General features: G+C 37.2%; 1 protein-coding gene across 4 annotated transcripts in view; it reads left to right on the top strand.

The window, feature by feature from the left end:
* The window catches only part of MAP3K7 (mitogen-activated protein kinase kinase kinase 7), a 72,740-nt gene that overhangs the window by 17,293 nt on the left and 28,706 nt on the right, over nucleotides 1-26,741 (top strand). For 2 of the 4 annotated variants that reach the window (XM_033234638.1, XM_033234636.1), the window contains exons 3-12: nucleotides 1,629-1,694; nucleotides 8,923-8,968; nucleotides 10,683-10,821; nucleotides 14,153-14,277; nucleotides 17,183-17,311; nucleotides 18,595-18,725; nucleotides 20,220-20,301; nucleotides 22,589-22,719; nucleotides 23,378-23,507; nucleotides 26,132-26,212. In XM_033234638.1, coding sequence (XP_033090529.1) covers nucleotides 1,629-1,694; nucleotides 8,923-8,968; nucleotides 10,683-10,821; nucleotides 14,153-14,277; nucleotides 17,183-17,311; nucleotides 18,595-18,725; nucleotides 20,220-20,301; nucleotides 22,589-22,719; nucleotides 23,378-23,507; nucleotides 26,132-26,212 — 1,060 coding nt within the window. The remainder of the gene's footprint in view (nucleotides 1-1,628; nucleotides 1,695-8,922; nucleotides 8,969-10,682; nucleotides 10,822-14,152; nucleotides 14,278-17,182; nucleotides 17,312-18,594; nucleotides 18,726-20,219; nucleotides 20,302-22,588; nucleotides 22,720-23,377; nucleotides 23,508-26,131; nucleotides 26,213-26,741) is intronic. The other 2 variants (XM_033234637.1, XM_033234639.1) reach the window with 1 other exon arrangement.

Here is a 26,741-nt window from a genome sequence, read left to right as displayed (position 1 = left end):
GTCATCTGCTTTCCAGCTTCCAAAAATGTATGCTGTTTGTGCACTTTACATTTTCTTCATCCTTCTGAGGTTATGCCTTAAAATTTTTTAAATCTTTACCATCTTAGTGGGAATTAGGGAAAGAGGAGGAAGAAATGCTTGTATAATCCGCTATCTGAATCTCAGTGCTGAACCTTAGCAAGATGAAATATAGTAAGTATATTTTCATATAGTAAATAAATACAATAAATAGTGATACGAATTCTTCTATTAGGACCAAAAATCCACATATGTTGGCTCTATACAGATAGAGCTTTTTATTAGCATACAGTATGAAGGTTTAGAGACATTAGTGGACTGAATATGAGCCAGCAGCATAATGTATGTAATAGAGAAGAGGAAGAAGAGTGGAAAAAGGGCAGAAAAGAGAGGAGAAGGGGGAAAAGAATGAAAGCAAGAAGCAGTTTGCTGTGGAGCGGGATGCATTAATAGAAAGAAGTTTGAAGACAGGCATGATGGCTCACACCTGTAATCCCAGAACTTTGGGAATGGCAGATGGGTTGCTTAAGCCCAGGAGTTTGAGATCAGCCTGGGCAACATGGCAAAACTCCATCTCTACAAAAAAATACAAAAATTAGCCAGGCATGGTGGCTGTGCATCTATAGTCCCAGCTACTCCAGAGGCTGAGGTAGGAGGATTGCCTGAGTCCGGGAGGCAGAGGTTGCAGTGACCCAAGATTGTACCACTGCACTGCAGCCTGGGTGACAGAGCAAAACCTGTCCCCAAAGAAAGACGTTTGAGATCTAGAATAAGAGAAGTGAGTATAGCCAAACCCCTCATTGACCTCAGTATGGATCATTGGATCAAGGATGATTAAAATAGAAAGAGGGAAACCAGCTAGTAGGCTATAATAATCACTGCAGCAGTTCAGATTGGGATTACTAAGGCAATGGCAGTGGGAATGGAGAGGAGAGAATGAATTCAAGAAATGGGAAATGGAATGAAGGGAAGTATACAGAGGGAGCGCACATTTTAAGTCAGATAGACTCAAGTTCAAATCCCACTTCTTAACTATAGAACAGGTCATTTAACCCTCTCTGAGACTTAGGGTTAAAATCTCATCTTTAAAATGGAAATGATAATACCTACCTTGCAGAGTTGTGATAAGTATACGATATCTATAAAGTGCACATTAGGGCCCCATGCAGAGTAGCTAGACTGTTCAACCATAGCTATGAAGATGATGATAACAATGACAACATGACTTCTGGTTTGGATAATGCAGCTCAGTACCATCTCTGGGATCATATCCTAATATTTCTTGGCAGAGTTCATCTCTTCTTATTCTATATACTCATCATGCCTTGTTCTTAACTCCTGTTATAGCACTTTGCACATTGATTTAATTATTTGTTTACATGTCTGTCTTTCCAGCTAAACTGTATAAGCTGGAAAACAGGGATTTTTGTGCCATTCTGGGCAGGCATTTGGTATTTTCAGGCTGTGATTACAAGGTCTGTTACATAGTAAATAGTGATTGTTGAATGATTTAAACAGATGTTTTATACAACAGTAAGATTTTAATGATACTGTGAAATCAGTACTTCAAAAGTTATCACTTTATAAAAGAAACCTTAATTTCTTAACAGCTTCGGCAGTTATCCCGTGTGAACCATCCTAATATTGTAAAGCTTTATGGAGCCTGCTTGAATCCAGTAAGTTTGTTACTTTTTCATTGTCACCTATGAGAAATGACATGGCAGATGTGTGTAGTTTATGTAGCTATTTTGTTTTTCTTTTCTGTGTTTTTTAAGGTTTTCAAAAATATTATATTTTTTCAAGATAAAAAGGTACCTCCAATGCTTTAAAATATCAGCAGTGATCCCAATAGTTCAAGGACTATTATGAGTACATGTGACTATTATACACACACAGTATGTCATCAACACACTCTAAACAGTGAAAATAGAACACTACAGCATTGCTCCCATATTATTCTTTTTTTTCTTCCTTTCTCTTTATGTATTTATTGAGTTACTTATTTGTTTTTGATATCTTTTTTTATTATTATTATACTTTAAGTTCTAGGGTACATGTGCACAATATGCAAGATTGTTACATATGTATACATGTGCCATGTTGGTGTGCTGAACCCATTAACTCGTCATTTACATTAGGTATATCTCCTAATAGTATCCCTCCCCCTCCCCCGACCCCACAACAGGCCCCAGTGTGTGATGTTCCCCAACCTGTATCCAAGTGTCCTCATTGTTCAGTTCCCACCTATGAATGAGAACATGCAGTGTTTTATTTTCTGTCCTTGCAATAGTTTGCTCAGAATGATGGTTTCCAGCTTCATCCATGTCCCTACAAAGGACATGAAGTCATCCTTTTTTTTCTTCCTTTTTTAAGATGGAGTCTTGCTCTGTCACCCAGGCTAGAGTACAGTGGCGCAATCTCGGCTCACTGCAAGCTCCGCCTCCCAGGTTCACACCATTCACCTGCCTCAACCTCCCAAGTAGCTGGGACTACAGGCGCCCGCCACCACGCCCAGCTATTTCTTTTTGTATTTTGTTTAGTAGAGATGGGGTTTCACCATGTTAGCCAAGATGGTCTCAATCTCCTGAACTCGTGATCCGCTGGCCTCTGCCCCCCAAAGTGCTGGGATTACAGGCGTGAGCCACCACACCCAGCCGAACTCATCTTTTTTTATGGCTGCATAGTATTCCATGATGTATGTGTGCCACATTTTCTTAATCCAGTCTATCATTGATATACATTTGGGTTGATTCCAAGTCTTTGCTATTGTGAATAGTGCCGTAATAAACATACATGTGCATGTGTCTTTATAGCAGCATGATTTATAATCATTTGGGTATATACCCAGTAATGGGATGGCTGGGTCAAATGGCGTTTCTAGTTCTAGATCCTTGAGAGATCGCCACACTGTCTTCCACAATGGTTGAACTAGTTTACAGTCCCACCAACAGTGTAAAAGTGTTCCTATTTCTCCACATCCTCTCCAGCACCTGTTGTTTCCTGACTTCTAATGATCGCCATTCTAACTGGTGTGAGATGGTATCTCATTGTGGTTTTGATTTGCATTTCTCTGATGGCCAATGATGATGAGCATTTTTTCATGTGTCTGTTGGCTGCATAAACATATTCTTTTGAGAAGTATCTGTTCATATCCTTCACCCTCTTTTTGATGGGGTTGTTTGATTTTTTCTTGTAAATTTGTTTAAGTTCTTTGTAGGTTCTGGATATTAGCCCTTTGTCAGATGGGTAGATTGTAAAAATTTTCTCCCATTCTGTGGGTTGCCTGTTCACTCTGATGGTAGTTTCTTTTGTTGTGCAGAAGCTCTTTAGTTTAATTAGATCCCATTTGCCAATTTTGGCTTTTGTTGCCATTGCTTTTGGAGTTTTAGTCATGAAGTCCTTGCCCAGGCTTATGTCCTGAATGGTATTGCCTAAGTTTTCTTCTAGGGTTTTTATGGTCTTAGGTCTAACATTTAAGTCTTTAATCCATCTTGAATTAATTTTTGTATAAAGTATAAGGAAGGGATCCAGTTTCAGCTTTCTACATATGGCTAGCCAGTTTTCCCAACACCATTTATTAAATAGGGAATCCTTTCCCCATGTCTTGTTTTTGTCAGGTTTGTCAGAGATCAGATGGTTGTAGATGTGTGATATTATTTCTGAGGCCTCTGTTCTGTTCCATTGGTCTATATCTCTGTTTTGGTACCAGCACCGTGCTGTTTTGGTTACTGTAGCCTTGTAGTATAGTTTGAAGTAAGGTAGCATGATGCCTTCAGCTTTGTTCTTTTGGCTTAGGATTGTCTTGGCAATGCGTGCTCTTTTTTGGTTCCATATGAACTTTAAAGTAGTTTTTTCCAGTTTTTGAAGAAAGTCATTGGTAGCTTGATGGGGATGGCATTGAATCTATAAATTACCTTGGGAAGTATAGACATTTTCACAATATTGATTCTTCCTATCCATGAGCATGGAATGTTCTTCCATTTGTTTGTGTCCTCTTTTACTTCGTTGAGCAGTGGTTTGTAGTTTTCCTTGAGGAGGTCCTTCACGTCCCTTGTAAGTTTGATTCCTAGGTGTTTTATTCTCTTTGAAGCAATTGTGAATGGGAGTTCGCTCATGATTTGGCTCTGTGTTTGTCTGTTATTGGTGTATAAGAATGCTTGTGATTTTTGCACATTGATTTTGTATCCTGAGACTTTGCTGAAGTTGCTTATCAGCTTAAGGAGATTGTGGGCTGCAGTGATGGGGTTTTCTAAATATACAATCACGTCATCTGCAAAAAGGGACAGTTTGACTTCCTCTTTTCCTAATTGAATACCCTTTATTTATTTCTCCTGCCTAATTGTCCTGGCCAGAACTTCCAACACTATGTTGAATAGGAATGGTGAGAGAGGGCATGCCTGTCTTGTGCCTGTTTTCAAAGGGAGTGCTTCCAGTTTTTGCCCATTCAGTATGATATTGGCTGTGGGTTTGTTATAAATAGCTCTTATAATTTTGAGATACGTCCCATCAGTACTTAGTTTATTGAGAGATTTTAGCATGAAGCGCTGTTGAATTTTGTCAAAGGCCTTTTCTGCATCTATTGAGATAATCATGTCGTTTTTGCCTTTGGTTCTGTTTATATGATAGATTATGTTTATCGATTTGCATATGTTGAACCAGCCTTTCATCCCAGGGATGAAGCCAACTTGATCATGGTAGGTCAGCTTTTTGATGTGCTACTGGATTCGGCTTGCCAGTATTTTATTGGGGATTTTTGCATCGATGTTCATCAGGGATATTGGTCTAAAATTCTCTTTTTTTTTCTTTTTTTTTTTTTGTGTCTCTGCCAGGCTTTGGTATCAGGATGATGCTGGCCTCATAAAATGAGTTAGGGAGGATTCCCTCTCTTTCTATTGATTGGAATAGTTTCAGAAGGAATGGTACCAACTCCTCTTTATACCTCTGGTAGAATTTGGCTGTGAATCTGTTTGGTCCTGGACTTTTTTTGTTTGGTAGGCCATTAATTATTGCCTCAATTTCAGAGCCTGTTATTGGTCTATTCAGGGATTCAACTTCTTTCTGGTTTAGGCTTGGGAGGGTGTATGTTTCCAGGAATGTACCCATTTCTTCTAGATTTTCTGGTTTATTTGCATAGAGGTGTTTATAGTATTCTCTGATAGTAGTTTGTATTTCTGTGGATTGGTGGTGATATCCCCTTTATCATTTTTTATTACGTCTATTTGATTCTTCTCTCTTTTCTTCTTTATTAGTGTTGCTAGTGGTCTATCAATTTTGTTGTCTTTTCAAAGAACCAGCTCCTGGATTCATTGATTTTTTTTTTTTAGGGGTTTTTTGTGTCTCCTTCAGTTCTGCTCTGATCTTAGTTACTTCTTGCCTTCTGCCAGCTTTTGAATGTGTTTGCTCATGCTTCTCTAGTTCTTTTAATTGTGATATTGGGGTGTCAATTTTAGATCTTTCCAGCTTTCTCTTGTGGGCATTTAGTGCTATAAATTCCCCTCTACAGACTGCTTTAAATGTGTCCCAGATACTCTGATATGTTGTGTCTTTGTTCTCATTGGTTTCAAAGAACATCTTTATTTCTGCCTTCATTTCATTATGTACTCAGTAATCATTCAGGAGCAAGTTGTTCACTTTCCATGTAGTTGAGTGGTTTTGAGTGAGTTTCTTAATCCTGAGTTCTAGTTTGATTGCACTGTGATCTGAGAGACAGTTTGTTATAATTTCTGTTCTTTTACATTTGCCACGGAGTGCTTTACTTCCAACTATGTGGTCAGTTTTGGAATAAGTGCAGTGTGGTGCTGAGAAGAATGTGTGTTCTATTGATTTGGGATGGAGAGTTCTGTAGATGTCTATTAGGTCCACTTGGTGCAGAGTTGAGTTCAATTCCTGGATATCCTTGTTAACTTTCTGTCTTGTTGATCTGTCTGATGTTGACAGTGGGATGTTAAAGTCACCCATTATTATTGTGTGGGAGTCTGAGTCTCTTTGTAGGTCTCTAAGGACTTGCTTTATGAATCTGGGTGCTCCTGTATTGGGTGCATATATATTCAGGACAGTTAGCTGTTCTTGTTGAATTGATCCCTTTACCATTATGTAATGGCCTTCTTTGTCTCTTTTGATCTTTGTTGGTTTAAAGTCTGTTTTATCAGAGACTAGGATTGCAAACCCTGCTTTTTTTTGTTTTCCATTTGCTTGGTGGATCTTCCTCCATCCCTTTATTTTGAGCCTATGTGTGTCTCTGCATGTGAGATGGGTCTCCTGAATACAGCAAACTGATGGGTCTTGACTCTTTATCCAATTTGCCAGTGTGTGTCTTTTAATTGGAGCATTTAGCCCATTTACATTTAAGGTTGATATTGTTATGTGTGAATTTGATCCTGTCATTATTATGTTAGCTGGTTGTTTTGCTCGTTAGTTGATGCAGTTACTTCCTAGCTTCAGTGGTCTTTACAATTTGACATGTTTTTGCATGGCTGGTACCAGTTGTTCCTTTCCATGTTTAGTGCTTCCTTCAGGAGCTCTTGTAAGGCAGGCTGGTGGTGACAGAATTTTTCAGCATTTGTTTGTCTGTAAAGGATTTTATTTTTTCTTCACTTATGAAGCTTAGTTTGGCTGGAAATGAAATTCTGGGTTGAAAATTCTTTTCTTTAAGAATGTTGAACATTGGCCCCCACTCTCTTCTGGCTTGTAGAGTTTCTGCTGAGAGATCCACTGTTAGTCTGATAGACTTCCCTTTGTGGGTAACCCGACCTTTCTCTCTGGCTGCCCTTAACATTTTTTCCTTCATTTCAGCTTTGGTGAATCTGACAATTATGTATCTTGGAGTTGCTCTTCTCAATGACTGTCTTTGTAGCGTTCTCTGTATTTCCTGAATATGAATGTTGGCCTGCCTTGCTAGATTGGGGAAGTTCTCCTGCATAATATCCTGAAGAGTGTTTTCCAGCTTGGTTCCATTCTACCCGTCACTTTCAGGTACACCAATCAGACATAGATTGGGTCTTTTCATATAGTACCATATTTCTTGTGGCTTTGTTCGTTTCTTTTTACTCATTTTTCTCTAAACTTCTCACTTCATTTCATTCATTTGATTTTCAATCACTGATACCCTTTCTTCCACTTGATCGATTTGGCTACTGTGTCATGTAGTTCTCATGCCATGGTTTTTGGCTCCATCAGGTCATTTAAGGTCTTCTCTATGCTGTTTATTCTAGTTACCCATTCGTCTAACCTTTTTTTAAGGTTTTTAGCTTCTTTGCTATGGGTTCAAACATCCTTCTTTAGCTCGGAGAAGTTTTTTATTACCGATCATCTGAAGCCTTCTTCTCTCAATTCGTCAAAGTCATTCTCCATCCAACTTTGTTCCATTGCTGGCAAGGAGCTGTGTTCCTATGGAGGAGAAGAGGTGCTCTGATTTTCAGAACTTTCAGCTTTTCTGCCCTGGTTTCTCCCCATCTTTGTGGTTTTATCTACCTTTGGTCTTTGATGATGGTGATATACAGATGGGGTTTTGGTGTGGATGCCCTTTCTGTTTGTTAGTTTTCCTTCTGACAGTCAAGACCCTCAGCTGCAGATCTGCTGGAGTTTGCTGGAGGTCCACTCCAGACCCTGTTTGTCTGGGTATCACCAGCAGAGGCTGCAGAACAGCAAATATTGCAGAATGGCAAATGTTGCTGCCTGATCCTTCCTCTGGAAGCTTCATTTCAGAGAGGCATCCGGCTGTATGAGGTGTCAGTCAGCCCCTACTGGGAGATGTCTCCCAGTTTGGCTACTCGGAGGTCAGGGACCCACTTGAGGAGGCAGTCTGTCCGTTCTCAGATCTCAAATTCCATACTAGGAGAATGACTACTCTCTTCAAAGCTGTCAAGACAGGGACGTTTAAGTCTTCAGAAGTTTCTGCTGCCTTTTGTTCAGCTATGCCCTGCCCCCAGAGGTGGAGTGTACAGAGGCAGGCAGGCCTCCTTGAGCTATGGTGGGCTCCACTCAGTTCAAGCTTCCTGGCTGCTTTATTTACCTATTCAAGCCATGGCAATGGTGGGCGCCCCTACCCCAGCCTCGCTGCCACCTTGCAGTTCGATCTCAGACTGTTGTGCTAGCAGTGAGTGAGGCTCCATGGGCGTGGGACCCTCTGAGCCAGGCACAGATATAATCTCCTGGTGTGCCGTTTGCTAAGACCGTTGGGAAAGTGCAGTATTAGGGTGGGAGTGTCCTGATTTCCCAGGTACCATCTGTCACAGCTTCCCTTTGCTAGGAAAGGGAATTCCCCGACCCCTTGCGCTTCCCAGGTGAGGCGATGCCCCGCCCTGCTTCAGCTCACACTCCATGGGCTGCACCCATGTGTGTCACTGTGTGACAAGCCCCAGTGAAGTGAACCTGGTACCTCAGTTGGAAATGCAAAAATCACCCATCTTCTGCGTCACTCACGCTGGGAGCTGTAGACTGAAGCTGTTCCTATTTGGCCATCTTGGAACCTCCTATGTAGCTATTTTGATCTACTATCTTAAATGTATTTCTGAAAGAACAGTTATAGTTTGTTCATTTGACTTGTTTCTAGTCTTTTAGCAAAACAGTGTGTTGGAAGAGTTGTTTTAGGTGATCTTGTCCAATAACTTCATCTTCTTATGAGGCTTTTGATATCCTGTGGCAGCACCTACTTACTGGCACTGGAGAAAGTCCCCAAAATATCTTGTGATTGTATTTTACATATATCTTCACTCTTAGTGGACTCCTAGAAGACAGTCTTAGGTCATAGATATCTTTTCCTTCCCTAGTACAGTTCACATAGTAGGGGCCCAAGAATGATTTTTAATATATCTGTAAAATCAGGGGAGTGAATTAAATTATCTCTCAAAGGCCCTAAGATGCTGGAGCTTCTTGGTTAATGCTTCTTGTATATGTTTCCTTTAGGTGTGTCTTGTGATGGAATATGCTGAAGGGGGCTCTTTATATAATGGTGAGTGTCACTAGAGCTGTCTTTACCTAGCAGATTAAAATAATTTGAAAACTTTCAATATAAACCATAAGTTGTTTAACATTCTTCACAATTTGCCATCAGAGTCTCAAAAAGACATGATTTTTAAAAATCTACTAAAGAATAAAAATGGAAAGATAAGGTTCTATAACATTAGTATGTGAAATTTAGAGGTCTGTCAATTTTTTAAGTAGATGGTACTCTGCATCTCATTAAAAGCATTTAAGTAAAAATTTACTTTTTAAATAGATTTTAAAATATCTTCAGATTTTTTTCTTTTTGCCCTCATAACGTTGAGCCTCCTCATTTGAGAACTCTTTAACCATATTTCCATTTCACTCTGCTTTATTTTTTCTTTTTTTAAAAAAAAATTGTGAAAACTCACTTCACACAACCTTTTATTTGTAACAATGAAAAAACCCTTGTGTAGTTACCTTTTTAGAACAGAACTCTTTTACCCTAAAAATACCAACCATATGCAGACATGTATTTTCTCTTTTAGCACCAGTTATATAAAACAAATTGTTACATCTTATTTTATAATTAATTTTTTTTTTTTTTTTTTGAGACGGAGTCTCGCTCTGTCGCCCAGGCTGGAATGCAGTGGCCGGATCTCAGCTCACTGCAAGCTCCACCTCCTGGGTTTACGCCATTCTCCTGCCTCAGCCTCCTGAGTAGCTGGGACTACAGGCGCCCACCACCTTGCCCGGCTAGTTTTTTTGTATTTTTTTTTTAGTAGAGACGGAGTTTCACCGTGTTAGCCAGGATGGTCTCGATCTCCTGACCTCGTGATCCGCCCGTCTCAGCCTCCCAAAGTGCTGGGATTACAGGTTTGAGCCACCGCGCCCGGCCTATAATTAATATTATTTTATGTAAACTTTTACTTATATTTACTGCGCATGTGTTCTTCATTGTTGATTGATATCTAATACCCTGTTGTTTTATTTGATTGAACTACTTCTGGTTTTTAGCCATTACAGAAAATACAAGTGCAAACATCTTGATATACATTGTTTTGTTTCTTTCTATACTGTGCTCTACCTCTCTCGTAGTAGTATGCCATAAGACTGTTCATAATTTATATTACTTTATGAAAGTCTTTGTTTGAAAAAGTGTGGTAATGTATATTGATTTTACTTGAATTAGGTTTAACATGTAATAGATGTATTATTAAATGTTACTATTATGGCAGTTATCCACTCAAAATTATTAGATATTTTCATCCTTTTTATTTAGAAAAAAAAATTAAAAGGCCAGGCATGGTGGCTCACGCCTGTAATCCCAGCACTTTGGGAGGCCAAGGCAGGTGGATCATGAGGTCAAGAGATCAAGACCATCCTGGCCAACACAGTGATACCCTGTCTCTACTAAAAATACAAAAATTAGCTGGGCATGGTGGCACACGCCTGTAGTCCCAGCTACTTGGGAGGCTGAGCCAGGAGAATCGCTTGAACCCAGGAGGCGGAGGTTGCAATGAGCCAAGACCGTACCACTGCACTCCAGCCTGGTGACAAAGTGAGACTCCGTCTCAAAAAACAAAAAGAAAAAAGAAAGAAAACAATTAAAAGCAGAACTGATGGAGCATATGTATATGTAGAAAAATACCCAGTCATGTATTCTGATAGTGCTTGCATTCACGTTGTGTCTTTTGTTATGTGCAATAAAGTTCTTTTTAGTTTGTGCCTTTTTTTTGCAGTGCTGCATGGTGCTGAACCATTGCCATATTATACTGCTGCCCACGCAATGAGTTGGTGTTTACAGTGTTCCCAAGGAGTGGCTTATCTTCACAGCATGCAACCCAAAGCGCTAATTCACAGGGACCTGAAACCACCAAAGTAAGTTCTAATAACATGACACGTCTCAGCCCCTTCCTCCTTCTCTCTCACTCTTGAATTCAAGCTGATTATTGTACAGGAGTTTCTCTTTTCTCTATTTGGCTTACTCGGTGTTTACTCTTAACTCACCTTCATCATTTAGTCATTTATCTAAGCTTGTATTTTAGATGTTGTCTTTAGTGGGATTTTTATTTTTGGTAACTTCTACCTTAGATTAGCATACTTCTAGACTCTGTTAGCCTATAACAATCTCATTTTGTGCCTGTAGTATATAATATTGCTGTTAGACAATTCCTTGAGGGCAGAGACAGGTCTGACGTTTTTCTTGCTGTGTCCCTAATACCTAGCACATAAACATTCTACAAAAATTTGCAGAGTTGTTATTACTTGCTCTTTCAGAAGAAAGTAAAAGGGCATTTCTTGGTATCTGGGTAGAAATTGAAAATATTCTGAATTCTTCATAATGTGAATACTTGAGACTTTAAAAAACTTATAAATTCCTTAGATAAGTATTTTAAAAGACTAAAACTTTGGGGTTTTTGTTTGTATCGATATTTAGTTAAAGAAAATATACACATAAAACATATTGTTTCCTTTTCTCTCTTTTTTTTCTTTTATGCACCTGTGACAGAGTAAAAACAGTCTCCACGTATCTTTACCCTCCCCCAAGCTCCCATCCCAGCACATTAGTCTTTACAGAAGAGATTTCCCTTAGGAAATCGGTATAGTCTTCAGTTATTTCATTCTCTTGATACTGGGTTAAAGCATTAAAACATCCCTTCTGGGTGTAACTTGTCACTCTCATATATACTCTACATAGGTTCCAACTCTTAGAATCACTGTTCTTGCTAGTGTATCCTATCTCTGCTCCCAAACTTAAACTGATTTCTGTTTCCCCAGATCACTGATAAAATACTGTTTAAGCTTTTATTTTTCCTGAGGCTACTATCTTGGTTACCTGCCTTAACTAATGAAGAAATCACTTCGTCTTTTTTTTCCTGGTTGTGAATATTCCCACTATATTAACAGAGTTGAATTATTAAAGCAAACTGATGAGAATCACAGCTCTTAACCAGCAGCAAATTGATAAATGATCCAAAGGATATAGGCAAGCGTCAGGTACAACCAAAGCATTCTTTTCCTAAAAGAGCCAGAACACATCTGATGCAACACCCAAAAGTATCCCTTTTCTCCTCATTACAATGTTTTGGCTTTGGAATAAATTATTAGTTATTGAACAATATATGGAGAAATACCTTACAAAAGGAAGTCATTTCCATTTTCTAACATCTTTTACATTGAACTAATTACACAGCTTAAATGACTATCCCTAATCTTCACCCAACCATACCACATAAATTTTAGGTTTATTTAGTCAACCTAATTAGACCAGATGTATCCTTCTAAAATCATTTGTAGATAGAGACTCTCCTTTTGCTAGTAAATACCATTAATATATTTACAGAAAGTCTGGTCTAGGTCATGTATTCCAGGCCTCCCCATGATTGGATTCATCTTGCAGATCATCTTTGGAGCCCCTGGTATACAAGTTGAACTTTAGAATCAGAATTGATTCTAACTCACAAAGTACTGGGTAAAAGAAAGTTCTTTGGAATGGCTATGCTTTTATATACGATTGGACGTACATGAATACCTGCTATATCTTTTTCTCTTTCTTTCTTTTTTTGAGATGGAGTCTCACTCTGTTGCCCAGGTTGAAGTGTAGTGGGACCATCTCAGCTCACTGCAACCTCCACCTCCCAGGTTCAAGCAATTTTCCTGCCTCAGCCTCGGGAGTAGCTGGGACTATAGGTGCCACCACGCCTGGCTAATTTTTTGTATTTTTAGTAGAGGCGGGGTTTCACCGTGTTAGCCAGGATGGTCTCAATCTCCCGACTTTGTGATCCACCCACCTCGGCCTCTCAAAGTGCTGGGACTACAGGCTTGAGCCACTGCTTCCGGCCAGTACCCGCTATATCTGATTGTCAGTGGAAAACCTACAGTTTCTGTGGTCAGGAAGAGTTCCTCAAAATGGTATCTAAAGAAGGTACCTGATGATCTAGGGAGGTGTTTTATACACGATCAAGTTGTGCTTGTGCTTGTATGTTATCTTTTGCAAGTTTATTCACATGTACATTAGAAATAAGCCTACAAAGATAATTTAAGTTCAGATCTCAGTGAGCCTTGAATTTCCTGTTCAAGGCTGGTGAACTTTTGAAGTCGAGTAAAGGAGTACTAACATAAAACTCATTCAGGAAAATTATCTTGAATTATCAGAAATTATATTGATATCTTGAATATACCAGTGTAAAACAAGGAAACTAGTTACAGAGTTCTTATAATTTTCTTGGGTAAAAAGTGTAAGAGTTTGAACAAGAACATTGAGATGGGGGAAAATGTTTTGTTGAAGTACATATAGAAGTATACTGGATTTAGCATTCTTTTCATTGGAATGATTATGAGAGTCTTTTTGGTATTATGGAACTGTGAATAGTAGTTTATCTGGCTTATTTTAGTCACATTGGACTAAAAGAAGAAATTTCCAAATAATCTCTCCCGATACAAAAAGTTTATAAAATTTGTAATTAAAATGAATTCCTATGTACTGCTATTGGATATATTACTACAATGTGATTGTGCAAATTATGTTACCCATTTCTATTTCTGTTTGTCATGAAAAGCAAAACATTGTAAGTAAGAGTATGCTACTTGGTGATTGTAGTTGGGTAACAGTACACCTAGGAAAGTCAGAATCCTAAGTTCAGAAAATTTTCCGGAAGTCTCTCATTAGGTCATTTTAGCTATAATAGATTTTTGTTCCTCCCACACATACATAGTCCAAGCACAAAAATGGTTTTGGGATTGAGCATTTTTATAAGTATCTTCAAAATCGGGACATTAAATTACAAACCATTTTTTTCCTTCTATATTGGCTTATTTTCTTTAATTAAATTATATAGTGTTACTATTTTTTAAGTAGTACATATTTATGATTAATCTCTCATTTTAGGATACCGTAATGTAAACCCCACATTTTATTTTGGCCAGAGAGAAGTATAATCAAGAAAGATTATGGAGCTAGAGATGAAGACATCAGGATGTGAGTCTAGCAGCCTTCCAAAGAGAGCTAGGTTATGGTCAATTATTTTTTGCTTATATTTCTCTGAACTATTAGGCTTTTATAGTAACCAAGTAAATTAGTCATTTCACAGAAGTTGAATGATAACATTCATTTTGCTTAACCTTTTCCATTTCCACAAATGTCTCTTCTTTTATTGAGAATAAAATGTTGGCCTTGTAACTTTTGATGTTTTTTGTTTTTTTAAAACAGCTTACTGCTGGTTGCAGGGGGGACAGTTCTGAAAATTTGTGATTTTGGTACAGCCTGTGACATTCAGACACACATGACCAATAACAAGGGGAGTGCTGCTTGGATGGCACCTGAAGTTTTTGAAGGTAAAATGGCAAAAGTATGGTATGTTTGATAATCTCCCTCACTCCTTGTGAATTCAATGTTTTTATAGATTTTCCCCATTTCCATGGTTTTACTTCTGCATAATACATAAAGTATACAATGAAATCTAAGGGGGTATTAAATATAGTGCTATATCCTAAATTTTATAGTAAGATTTAAATCTTCTATGCAGGTTCAAGCATATGTACAGTTGATCGTCATTGTTCACCAATTTCTTAATTGCTAAATTGCCTATTTGCTAAACTTTATTTGTAACACCAAAATTAATACTTATGGTGCTTTCATGGTTATTTGCAGACAGTGCTTTCATGTATTCGCAGACAGTGTTCATGCACTGAGCAGTGCACATTTTGAGTCATCTAACACATGTTCCCAGCTGAGGCTGAACAAGACAATGCTCTTCCGTCTTGTTTCAGCTCTCATGCTGTAAGCAGATGTCCTTTTTGTACTGTTTAGAGCCCTTTTTCATTTTTGTGATTTTTCTTGGTAATTTTGGTACTTAAAATGGCCCTCAAGCATAGTACTGCCTAAGTACAAGAAGGCTATGATGTGTCTTAATAGACAATATACATGTGTTAGATTATCTGCATTCAGGCATGAGTTACAGAAGTGTTGGCTATGAGTTCAATGGTAATGAATCAACAGTATATAAGAATCAGGTGTCTTTAAGCAGAAACACACATGAAACAAGGTTATATATTGATCAGTTGACAAAAACGTGGTAACCAGAGGTGCACAGGAACCTACCCCTGTATTTTCCCTAGGAGCGATGATTCAGTGTTCACTAATTCAGTGTTCTCAGAAACTTTATAGAACATAAATACCAGGAATAATGAGAATTAACTGTGTTTTTGTATTGGTTTCCTAGCAATTAAAAATTGAGAGCCCTACAGTTTAAATGAGGATGCCTTAAAAAGAATGCAAGTGGCCGGGCGCGGTGGCTCAGGCCTGTAATCCCAGCACTTTGAGAGGCCGAGGCAGGCGGATCACGAGGTCAGGAGATCAAGACCATCCTGACTAACACGGTGAAACCCCATCTCTACTAAAAATACAAAAAATTAGCCAGGCATAGTGGCCAGCGCCTGTAGTCCCAGCTACTCGGGAGGCTGAGGCAGGAGAATCACTTGAACCCATGAGGCAGAGCTTGCAGTGAGCCGAAATCGTGCCACTGCACTCCAGCCTGGGCGACAGAGCGAGATTCTGTCTCAAAAAAAAAAAAAAAAAGAATGCAAGTAATTGAACAGAAATAAGATACTAAGAATTGCAGATAAATTGCTTGACCCCCAATAAAGGTCAAGCTTATATGTTTACCTTCTTTTATACCTCCATATGTCACTGAAGTTCTAAAAGAGTTGCCTGTAAATTATGTACTAGGTTTCTGTATAAAAACATCAAATTATCTTTTAAATGAGAGAAGTGGAACTGAAGGTGTGTGATTTGTATCTTAGGAAGTGTGAATGCCCATAAAATTCAGATACGTTCAGTTAATCAGACTCTGGTTATAGCTTATTTCTTTTATTTTTGATAACTTTAAAGTTTTTGGGTTTTCTGTTTGTTTTTAGCCACCCCAGAGAAAGAGAAATTGCAACGCAACTAGTCACCCGAGTGGAGCTCTTTTGCCCTAAAATTCAGTTTAATAATGAATGAACAATCAGGTGTTATATTACACAAGATTAAATAATACCTCCTGTTTCATATACAGAATGTATACATTTGACATTGTTTTAAAATTATTTACTTATTTAATATATTTTATGTGAGTTAAAATGACCCAATGTTACTGTATGTGGAGAGCAAAAAGATTTGTTTGTACAAAAGATTAATTTTATTGCTCTAGACAACCCTTAATTGTCTACAGCAACAAAATCCAGACTGTTAGGCTGTGTTTCTTCATTTCTAAAAGATGTCAGTCAACCTGTAGCCCAAATTAGATTGAAGCATGGTTGTAGTGCTATATTACAGTGTACTGCTTAGCATGTAAAGCTATAGCTATAATAATTGTTCATTCTTACAGTGGGTTGAGTTTTTGTTTTGGGGAGATTATGAAGAGTGTTTACTGTGCTGATTCAACCACTTACTTAGTTTGTAAATTTTGCTGTATAACTTGGGTTATCCATAATTTTCATTACTTACAACTTACATTTAAATTTACAAATTAAGAATTTCCCTTCACCATATATTGAGGAAGAAATTGTAACACTAAATTAGAAAGTTTTTCTGCTTTGATAGCAGAGTAGTGCTGTCCATCAGAGAATGGGAAGAAAATTTAAAATTAAAATGTAACAGAAAGGAGGCCAGGCACAATGGCTCATGCCTGTGATCCCAGCGCTTTGGGAGGCCAGAGCAGGAGGATCAGTTGAGCCCAGGAGTTCGAGACCAGCCTGGGCAGCAATGCAAGACCCCATCTCTACAAAACATTTAGAAAATTAACCAGTTATGCCAGCGCATACCTGTAGCTCCAGCTACTCAGGAGGATCACTTGAGCCCAAGAGTTTGAGGCTACACTGAGCTCCAGCCTGGATGAGAGTATGAGACCCTGTCTCAGAATAAAATAATAAACAACATAAAGGAACGTACAGATGTTTCATACTCTGCCCCAGAGAAAGTATCAGTCTAAATACATAAAAGTCAAGTCCTATGCCTCTTGATGAAAAGATAGAAAATAGCCGTTTCTGAAGTAGATTTTTTTAGTGTATCATTGATACTTAATTCATTTAAAAATGTATTTGTTGAAAAGACAAAGTACTTCAGAAAGAGTAGTTTCTTACTTCTACATGTGACAGCCTTGTTTTTATCCATGATACCCATTCTCAGAATGTAAGCCATTGTTTCTGTAAGTCATGTGGAAAAATAGTCTTTAGGTTATATACCACCTTTTTTTTCTAGGTAGTAATTACAGTGAAAAATGTGACGTCTTCAGCTGGGGTATTATTCTTTGGGAAGTGATAACACGTCGGAAACCCTTTGATGAGATTGGTGGCCCAGCTTTCCGAATCATGTGGGCTGTTCATAACGGTTCGTAAAATGAACTTTTTCTTAAATGTACTTATTGTGTTTTCTACTTGGAAGACTGCTCCTGTCCCCTTCCCTAAAGAATGTCATTTATCTATAACATTAAAATGTACAATTCTTTGTTAAGAGACTCCTTTATCATTATCAGACTCTGCCCTGTCCCTGCCCCAGAGTCCAGCAGAGCAGGATTAAGAGTAGTCCTGGTCTACACATGCAGCTGAGGATGTTCACTGGCTGCGCTGATTAGGGAAAGGCCACCAGCACACAACCAGAGCCCACTGTCTAGGTTGGCTCTCTCTTAGGGAGAAACCTCAGGCTGGATCCTGGAAAAAATTAAAAAATACATATGTAAAATCTCTGACATGGTTAATATAACTGGAGAGTTATAGCCCTTTTCTCCTGAAGAAGCAAGGGCCTCATCAAGAAGGAAAAGCAAAGCATAATAATGCTTCACATATTGTTCCTGTTTATATTCTCACCCACCCTTAGAAGGTAAGTACTGTTGCCTCATTTTACAGATTAGGAAACTAAGGCCTAAAGAAGTTAAATAACTTGCTTAAAGTCACAAGATTAGTAAGTGGTAGAGCTGGGATTCAAATCCAGATGCTTCTGACTTGAATGCTCATATCTTCAGTCATATTGACTTATGGACTCAATGTCCTTGCATCCATCCTGTTTCTTTTATAGTTCTGGTATTGTTTTTAACCACATATGATGTTAGAATGCATCCTCTTCATTAGTAAAGTTACTTTACATTTGCTTGGGAAAATAGCTTTTCATGAAGGAAAATTACTTAGCTTCTTAACTTTAGTGTCACTCTTATTTCATTTCTATGCCTTGTTTATAATCATGTGACTAATGGCCATTTTTTTACATTATTCCACAAGTATAAAAACAAATGTCTTCCTAACTATTTAGGTCATTCAGAGATTTATCAAACAGTACCATCATCTGAGTAATCTTAGCTGTTTTTACCAGTTTCCTATACTGCCTTTAGTATTACTACCATTAGTATCATTGTAGAGACTGTGACAGCATTGACCAGGACAGCTTGCTTGCTTGCTTTCTGTCAGTTGTCAGTAAATAATTGAACGTCCATGAGGTAAGGAATAAAAGAACTAACTTGTTAATTGATAAAATTACAAAGCACTTTTATTACTCCAAATTATAGGTCTTAAACTACAAGATCTATAAAATAAATACCACTTTGGAAATATGTACAAAGAGTTTGCATCATTCTTTGGGTAAATACATTCTTCCCCTCTTCCTCTAATTTTCAATTGTAGGTACTCGACCACCACTGATCAAAAATTTACCTAAGCCCATTGAGAGCCTGATGACTCGTTGTTGGTCTAAAGATCCTTCCCAGCGCCCTTCAATGGAGGAAATTGTGAAAATAATGACTCACTTGATGCGGGTATAATCCTTCTTTTGAGGGGCTTTGGATTTAGGGGAATTTAATATGTGCTGAGTTTTAATGGAATTTTAAAAGGGATGTTATTACTATATTCTGCTTTATATATTACTATGTTTTCTAAGTGAGAATGGGCATTTACTACTCATAGTCAGAAGAGGAAACATTATTTTGAGAGGGAAAATCTAGTTCTTTATCACTGGAAAGATGGCTAGACTAGGTTTCTAGACTTGCTTTTTTCTTTTTGCTTACATTAGTGGGCAAGTATGTTTGTCTCTGGGCCTGTTGCCTCATCTGTAATGTGGGAGAAACTGAAATAGTCTCTAAAGCCGTCACAGGACTTAGATACATTAATATTATGACTTCAATACATGCTAGACTAAATTTTACATTTTTCTGATACCAATTTTCATCAAGTATTTAGTCATTTATGCAAGGCAATAGGTTGCATTCTCAGACACGTTTATTTGAGTGACTTTTACTATTTGGCCTATTTTCAGGTTTTTATATCCCAGTAAAAAGTTAAACTTTCTTCTGTTTAGAAGAACCCTTTTTAAATGATTATCAAATTTTCCTAGTCTATTAATCAAGCACCATTAGAATTATTTGGAATATTTTACACCTCTGGTTTTTGGTACATTAACAAAAGCTGTGAAGTGATATCTTGGCTTTAAAAAGTTCACATATCTGCGAAAGTGCCTGAATTTTGGAACAGTTTGTTCAGTAGAAGAATCTTACAATCTCCTTAAATATAGACTAAGTGATTTCCTAAATGGAAAAAAAGGTTGTTTATTCAATCTATTAAAAATTTCTTAGGCAAAGCAGCTTGAACTAATCTACTAAAAGTTTACCATCATATTTGGATACCAGTCATATGTAGAACCTTTTGCATAGGAAAACAACTTAGTCTCTGTAGTCAGATTACTTAAAACTTTGGGATATATAAGTTGTTGAGGTTGTAATTTTGCTTCTCTGTGCTTTGTCTAATTTGAAGAGAATACCTTTCCTTTTTTTCTCTAAATTCTAATATTTTTGTCCAGCATATACTTTGAATATTATGCCTCCAGTTTGTAGAAAGATATTCATAATCTATTCTCTTAATATTTAAAATGTTCTAACAATTATTCTATGGTATAATAGTCTCAGTTATCAGACTAACAGTCACTGCAACAATACGGAAGTTTGCATCACTACTGTGAGAACATGAATATGTTTTATGTAATTATGAGAAATGATACTATTTTATTTCATATGTTTCTCTAGAGAAATATTTGCTGTTTTCTTCAAGACTATCTAGACTCCAATGTAAGCTAGATTCTTAGGTAGGTGCATGGCATTGATCAAAGTTGAAATCCAAGAATACCTTATTGTAATCTTTGTAAAATAAAAGACTTAGGCACCTAAAAATTTAGTATATACCTTAGGGAAAATAAAGCATTAACAGGATTTAATTTGTATTAAGGAAATTTTAAGCTGTGGTTTACTTTTTTTATATAGTACTTTCCAGGAGCAGATGAGCCATTACAGTATCCTTGTCAGTATTCAGATGAAGGACAGAGCAACTCTGCCACCAGTACAGGTAAATGGATAGATTAGAAGAGTATCCACTTGATTTTTCTTTCGTCTCTATTCCCATGAAATTATAATCAAGAAGTAATGAATGATGTCCCCATTTGCATTTTAATTCCTTCATTTCATATGATTGACTGCAATTTAAGTTTACAGGTGCATCATTCTTCATGAAGATACCCTGATTAAAGAGTTATTGAAGGCCTGCTTCCAAGTCTTGTAATTCCTACATAATTATGAATAAAAAGATGACATATTGTATTGCAGTGAATGTCATTCTTAACTTTAAAGATAACTTTTAAATGGATACTACTAGATCAAGTGGTATTAGAAATTATTGTAAATGTATTTAACACATTTCTTCATCATGAACACCCTAATTTTTGTTCTCTTCTACAGAGACTCTGATTTAAGAAGCTATGTTAAAAGTTCCTTAGTTTTCCGAAATGTGAAGTAGTAGTGGGACATGTAATTTGTGGTCATCAAAAAGATAGTAGAAATAATACTGTAACTTAGAAATATTGTACTTTTCAAAATATAGTGGCATTATAAGCATTTCATTATTAATTAAAACTAAAAACTACATGTGTGTCTATATCCATATGTATTTACCCTGCATTTATTGACAAATACTTTTACTGATCTGTTTCTCCAACCTCAAGAATAGTTTTATTTATTTTAAGATGGTTTATTGTTTGGCTAGTTATTCTCAAATTCCAGTTTTGCTGAAAATATTTTGAGTTGCTCTGAATTCTAAAATGTACTTCTCTAAAATTCTATAATTTGCGTCTCCCACGTCCTCCAAACCCTCTCTTCATTTCCTTACTGTGACCTTGAGTTTTTTAGCCTCCCACCTTTTCACTGGTCCTCAGTCCTCTTAGGTCCTTTTTTCTTTCTCCCTCCACTTAATTCCAATCAACTATTATAATTCCTTTGGGAATAATTTTCATCTGTCTAGCCTCTCTTTCAAGCTTGCTTGGCTAAACCACAAGCCTAATAAAAGCTGACACTCGCGTTACCCCTTGCCTGTACCAGTGCAGCTGAATGTGGCTGGAGGTATCCTCACATGCATGTTTAGTGCTATTGGACAGTTGTACTATATTGTAGTTTGTCTCTTTCCTCCTATATGTCTTAATTTTATACTGTAGCCTCTCCTCAGGCTTCAAACACCTCCTTTCCACTCCTTACTCTCAGCTGATCTTGTTTGCTCTTCATCTGAGAAAATTGGAGTAATCAGAAGACAGCTTCCACAACATCTGTGCCCATCTACTCTGCCTTCTTCTGTTACTCTGGCTGAACTATCCATACTTCTGGCCAAAGGTGTACCTTTCTGCCTGTGCATTATATCCCATCTGCATTATATCCCATCTACTCTTCTGAGCAATTCTCCCCTCTCTCTTGCATCATCAGCTTTAACTTTCTACTGGATCATTCCTAGAACATACGTAGTCTGTATTTGCATTCTCTAGCTTCTCTTTTCCCCTTCTTTCTTGAGCTGACTCCACTCAGACATATTATGCCAGTACTTCAGAATTGTTCTTGTCAAGGTCACTAGTTATCTCTACATCACTACATTTAAGGAATCATTTTCATTTCTCATCTTGACTCTCAGTAGCACTTGACCTAATTCATTACTTTCTCCTTCTTACACACAGCACTTTATTCAATTGGCCTCCGAGATACCATACTAGCCTAGATTCCATCTTACATCTCTGGCCATCTGTTCTCAGTTTTCTTTGCTGGTTGTTCCTCATCTCCCCAACCTAGAAATGTTGGAGTGCCCAGGGCCCAGTCATTTGGCTTCTTCACTTATCTGTCTGCACTCATTTCCTTGGTAACCTCATCCAGTATCGTGGCCTTATATACCATCTGTTGGCTCATAATTTTTTCCATCTTATACCTGAACTCTATACTCATATATCCAACTACTTGCTTTACATCTACTAGAAACTCAAACTTAATATTTTCCAAACAGAGTTCCTGATACTTCCTTCAAACTCAATCTTCCTGTAGTCTTTCCCCATCTCAATTAATAGCCCTCAGTTCTTCTACTAGCTCAGGTTAAAAACCTTAAGTTATTCTTGACTATTAGAAGACTATTTAGGCATCTTGGTTCCTTTTTGTGCTAGCCTTAAGTTTTGCTTAAAATGGGTTTGTTTGGATATCTTCATTAGCTTGAAAAGTCTTATTTCTGTTCCTGCCTGGCTAGTTTATAAAAGAATGTAAGTTACATAATACTAAGCGAAGCATTTGTATTATTTCCAACCAGTAGTCATAAATGTTTCTGCTTTTCCTAGGCTCATTCATGGACATTGCTTCTACAAATACGAGTAATAAAAGTGACACTAATATGGAGCAAGTTCCTGCCACAAATGATACTATTAAGCGCTTAGAGTCAAAATTGTTGAAAAATCAGGCAAAGCAACAGGTTTGTTTTGTTATTACAAGTAAAATTGGTAACCTTAACAGTAGTCACAATATTATACTAAATGAAATTAATTATTTACTATCTTCTATTTTATAAATCCTGAATTTTCTTCCTGAAACATGTAGAAGAGCTTATAAATAGAGACTTGTAATGAGATTCTCCTACCATTTATTACCAAATGGTTTTTCCTTCTAATGATTGCTACCTTTGCCAACTCTAACTCCCTATCTATAGTAATCCTTAAATGTAGTGGTTGATGGTTAAAAATGTAAAATGGATATATTTTGGCTATGCTGCCCAGTTAGAGGAGTTGTCCTAAGTGTATCATTTCATGCTATTCAGATTTATTATATTTTTGCCATTGTTGATTTTTAAAAATATTGTAAGGAGTGAGTTTATTCATTTTGCCTGAGGCATTTAGGTTAATGAATAATCGGGGCTTTTAGCCCCAGTTCTAGTGACTACCCTTTCATAAAAACAGTATCTGCAGCTTGCTTTCCCTTACCGCTGTAGCTCCCTCTCATGCAAAATTCCCTCTCCTTTCAGAGCAGAACAGGATCCATCAGAATCCTACTTGCCATCTTCCTCCTTTTAGGTTGCCTAAGACTGCTAAATCTAAAGAACTTCAGTAATTCAGATTGACCTGTAATTTTAACAGAGTGAATCTGGACGTTTAAGCTTGGGAGCCTCCCGTGGGAGCAGTGTGGAGAGCTTGCCCCCAACCTCTGAGGGCAAGAGGATGAGTGCTGACATGTCTGAAATAGAAGCTAGGATCGCTGCAACCACAGGTAAAAAGGAACTACAAGTCTGAAAAGTAAAAATGTATATAAGCCTTTTTGGCCATGCTAGTTTCAGTTGTCAGAGGTTTTTTGTGTGTGTCTTATTTTTTTTTAAAATAGGAAGTAGGTTTACAATATATTTTTCTAAGTTACTAGCAATAATTTTGCATTTATCTCAAATTCCAAATAAGGAAGGTATGACTTGTAAAATTATTTGGATGAGAAAGTATGCCTTCCTCTTTTACAGATTTTATCAAATGTAATTCTTTCTGCTGAAACATGAGTTGAAAGTCTGAGTGAGAAATTCTGCCAAAACCGGAATATTTTGGAGATTTTGAGTGATACTACTAGATTTTTGTGCTGAACTCAAATAATAGCAAATATTTTGTTTCAAATTTAACAGAAAAATGTATTCCAGATCCACATATGATTTGACCTTCTATCTGCTCCTTCATTCCAGTGACAAAATAATAGCTAAGCTGGTTATGGTTAATTTTTTTAATTGTAAAGTAAAAGATCATAATTCTACTGGATCTTGGAAAAGCTAGCATTTAAATTCCATTGTTCAGTTCTTAAAATTATTAATCATGGAAGAACTGGTCAGCACAAAAACAATTACATGTTTTGTTACCTAAGTAAACTGACAACCTAATTTTCTGACCAGGTTTCATTTGAGTAATGCTGGTTTAATTTGAACTTTGTTGTTTTTTGCTGATTCTTTCCAGGGATTGGGGGGAGCTGATTTTAAAAGTAAACACATTTCTGTTGTGGAAAATGTGGAAATGTAAACAAGCAAAAAAACTTACATAATTACCCCACTCAGAGATAAACACTTAACATTTTTGTGTATTTACCCCAGTCTTTTAACTATATATATATGTATAAATGTATATTTCTATGTGTATTTGCATCTTTTCTAACTTAGCTAACCAATTTTTTAGGTATTTTTTTCACTTATTTGGTTTTTTTCTAAATAGAATATTCTCATTGTGTGTGGAGCTCTTTCAGAAAGAAGTTGTCAAGATGGACCATCATACTATATTTGTCTTCAACTAATTATGATCATTGATTTTTATCAGCTAGTATTGGAATCCATTAGATATAACAGATTTCCAAAATAACAGTGTCTATAACACATAAGCATTATTTTTCACACATAAACAAGTCTGAAGGTAGTGGGCTCTGTGATCTTGAAGTAACTGGTCTCCTATTTCTGTGCCGTAATCCCTATTCTTTAGCTTCCATTCTCAAAGTTATCCTGTGCTCCAAAATGGTTGTTAAAGTTCCATTTCATCACTTCTACATTCCAGGCAGCAGGAAGGAAGACATGGGGGTAGGGCAAATAGGCATCCAAGTTCTTTGAAGGAACATTCCCAGATGCCTCTCCTAACAATGTCCACACGTCATTGGTTAGAGTAACATGATCGAATGGCTACACGTAGCTCCAAGGGAAGAGGAGATCTGCCCTCTTTTATCTGATGACTTAAATATCTGTCCTAAATAAAATCAGAGTACTATTACTAAAACAGAAGGGAAGAGTAGAGACCGGCAGAAGATAGCTGTGTCTGCCACAGATGGATCTTCAGAAACTATCAAGTTGAGAAGTCACCAGCCACTGACAAGCCCAGAGTCTCCATGAATCACAAGTATTTCTTCAGAGCAGGGTTGTCTCACTGTAGTGTCAGATGAACCCTACTCACAGGGACATACCCTCACGCTTTGAGGAACCCTTTTCACTTCAGGGATGTTATTCAGGATAGATCTGCCACATTCTAATTGCTGTCTCAAAACTGAAAATTGTTATAATAATGGTTTCATGTCTTTGCTAGTATCATATTTCTAGTCAAGCACTGGTTTTTTATTATTATTTACAGAAATGACTTTGCTAGAAGGATAACCACACACATTAAAATTACCCTATCTTTTTTTGCCTAAATGTAGAACAAATGCTATTGTACATCCTTTGAGTTTTACACAATTTAAATTTTTTCATGAATTATCTTACTTGGAAAGATTCGTACTTTCCGTCTTTTGACAGACTTTGTGTTTACTGTGAATGTACCCTAAACTTTGGAAAATATAGTAAATATTTGATTTACTAGAAATATGTATGATTACAAAAGTATATACATTTCACACTTTGATTCAATAATTAGTATTTAATCATTGAATTTTACTTTATAGCACACTTCAGGAATCACCTAACTTGAACATATATTCCTGTGTTTGTGTAATTGAAACGAATATGACTACTTACTGTTTAACGCCTTTCTTCCTTTCCTCCTTCGTTCCCCCACCCCCATCACATATCAGTGATTTCACTTAGGTAGACTGTTTCTATGAATATATTTGAAATTTTGCTTCCTCATTACCCTGCAGCTTTGTCTCTGTTCTTTTTATTTTTTCTGCTGATTAAAACCAGTGTGTAAGACATCTTGTATTTGGTAGTTGTTTGCTCTTTAATCTCGCCTTTTCTGAGCATGGATGAAAAGTTAGGTAGTTCTGCATGCCATTCTGCATGAAATGTTATTAACATGAACTATTTGAAAATGAGTCTATTTTTGTAGTTAATCATTTTCTGTGTTACTGTTTGTGGTTGTTTGCATGTATACTGTATATATGTGTTTTTGCAGCCTATTCCAAGCCTAAACGGGGCCACCGTAAAACCGCTTCCTTTGGCAACATTCTGGATGTCCCTGAGATCGTCATATCAGGTATCACAGACCACCTGAGCTGGTCTAATAGCTGTGGAACCAGAATAATGATCCCTGGTACTTGTAAAATGCTTCTTGCTCCAATTTTTACAGGACATGAAAAATGGATACCTTGCATGCAGTAATTAGGGAGACAGATTGAAAAACTACATTTATTCTGAAGCAGTCTTGAAAAGATACCTCTGATCTGCCACAAATGAGGATAAAATAGAAGAGAAAGTAAACCTTTTTGGAGAAGGGAGAACACCAACCCAGAATTCTACCAACTTCCTCTCTACTTTTAAGTGAGCACATGAGCTTAAACCCAGACCTTTTTTTTTGCACCCAACAGAAAGAGGAAACTCCTAATTAAAATTTGTTCTTTTCTTGGCTCCTTTCCTTCCTCAGTTACTGCTTTTGGGGTCCCCTCTAGACTTTCTATCCTAGCCTCTTTCTGTTGGTAGCAAGTGAATATGAAGTTGAGAGAAGAGAGTTGCTAAATAGCATTTCGCCTTAACCTAGAAAACAAAAAGTAAAACTAAATGAGATG

The sequence above is a fragment of the Trachypithecus francoisi genome, unplaced genomic scaffold (assembly GCF_009764315.1).
Source record: "Trachypithecus francoisi isolate TF-2019V2 unplaced genomic scaffold, Tfra_2.0 Lachesis_group15, whole genome shotgun sequence".
Taxonomy (NCBI): domain Eukaryota; kingdom Metazoa; phylum Chordata; class Mammalia; order Primates; family Cercopithecidae; genus Trachypithecus; species Trachypithecus francoisi.
This window is presented reverse-complemented; position numbering and strand designations above follow the sequence as displayed.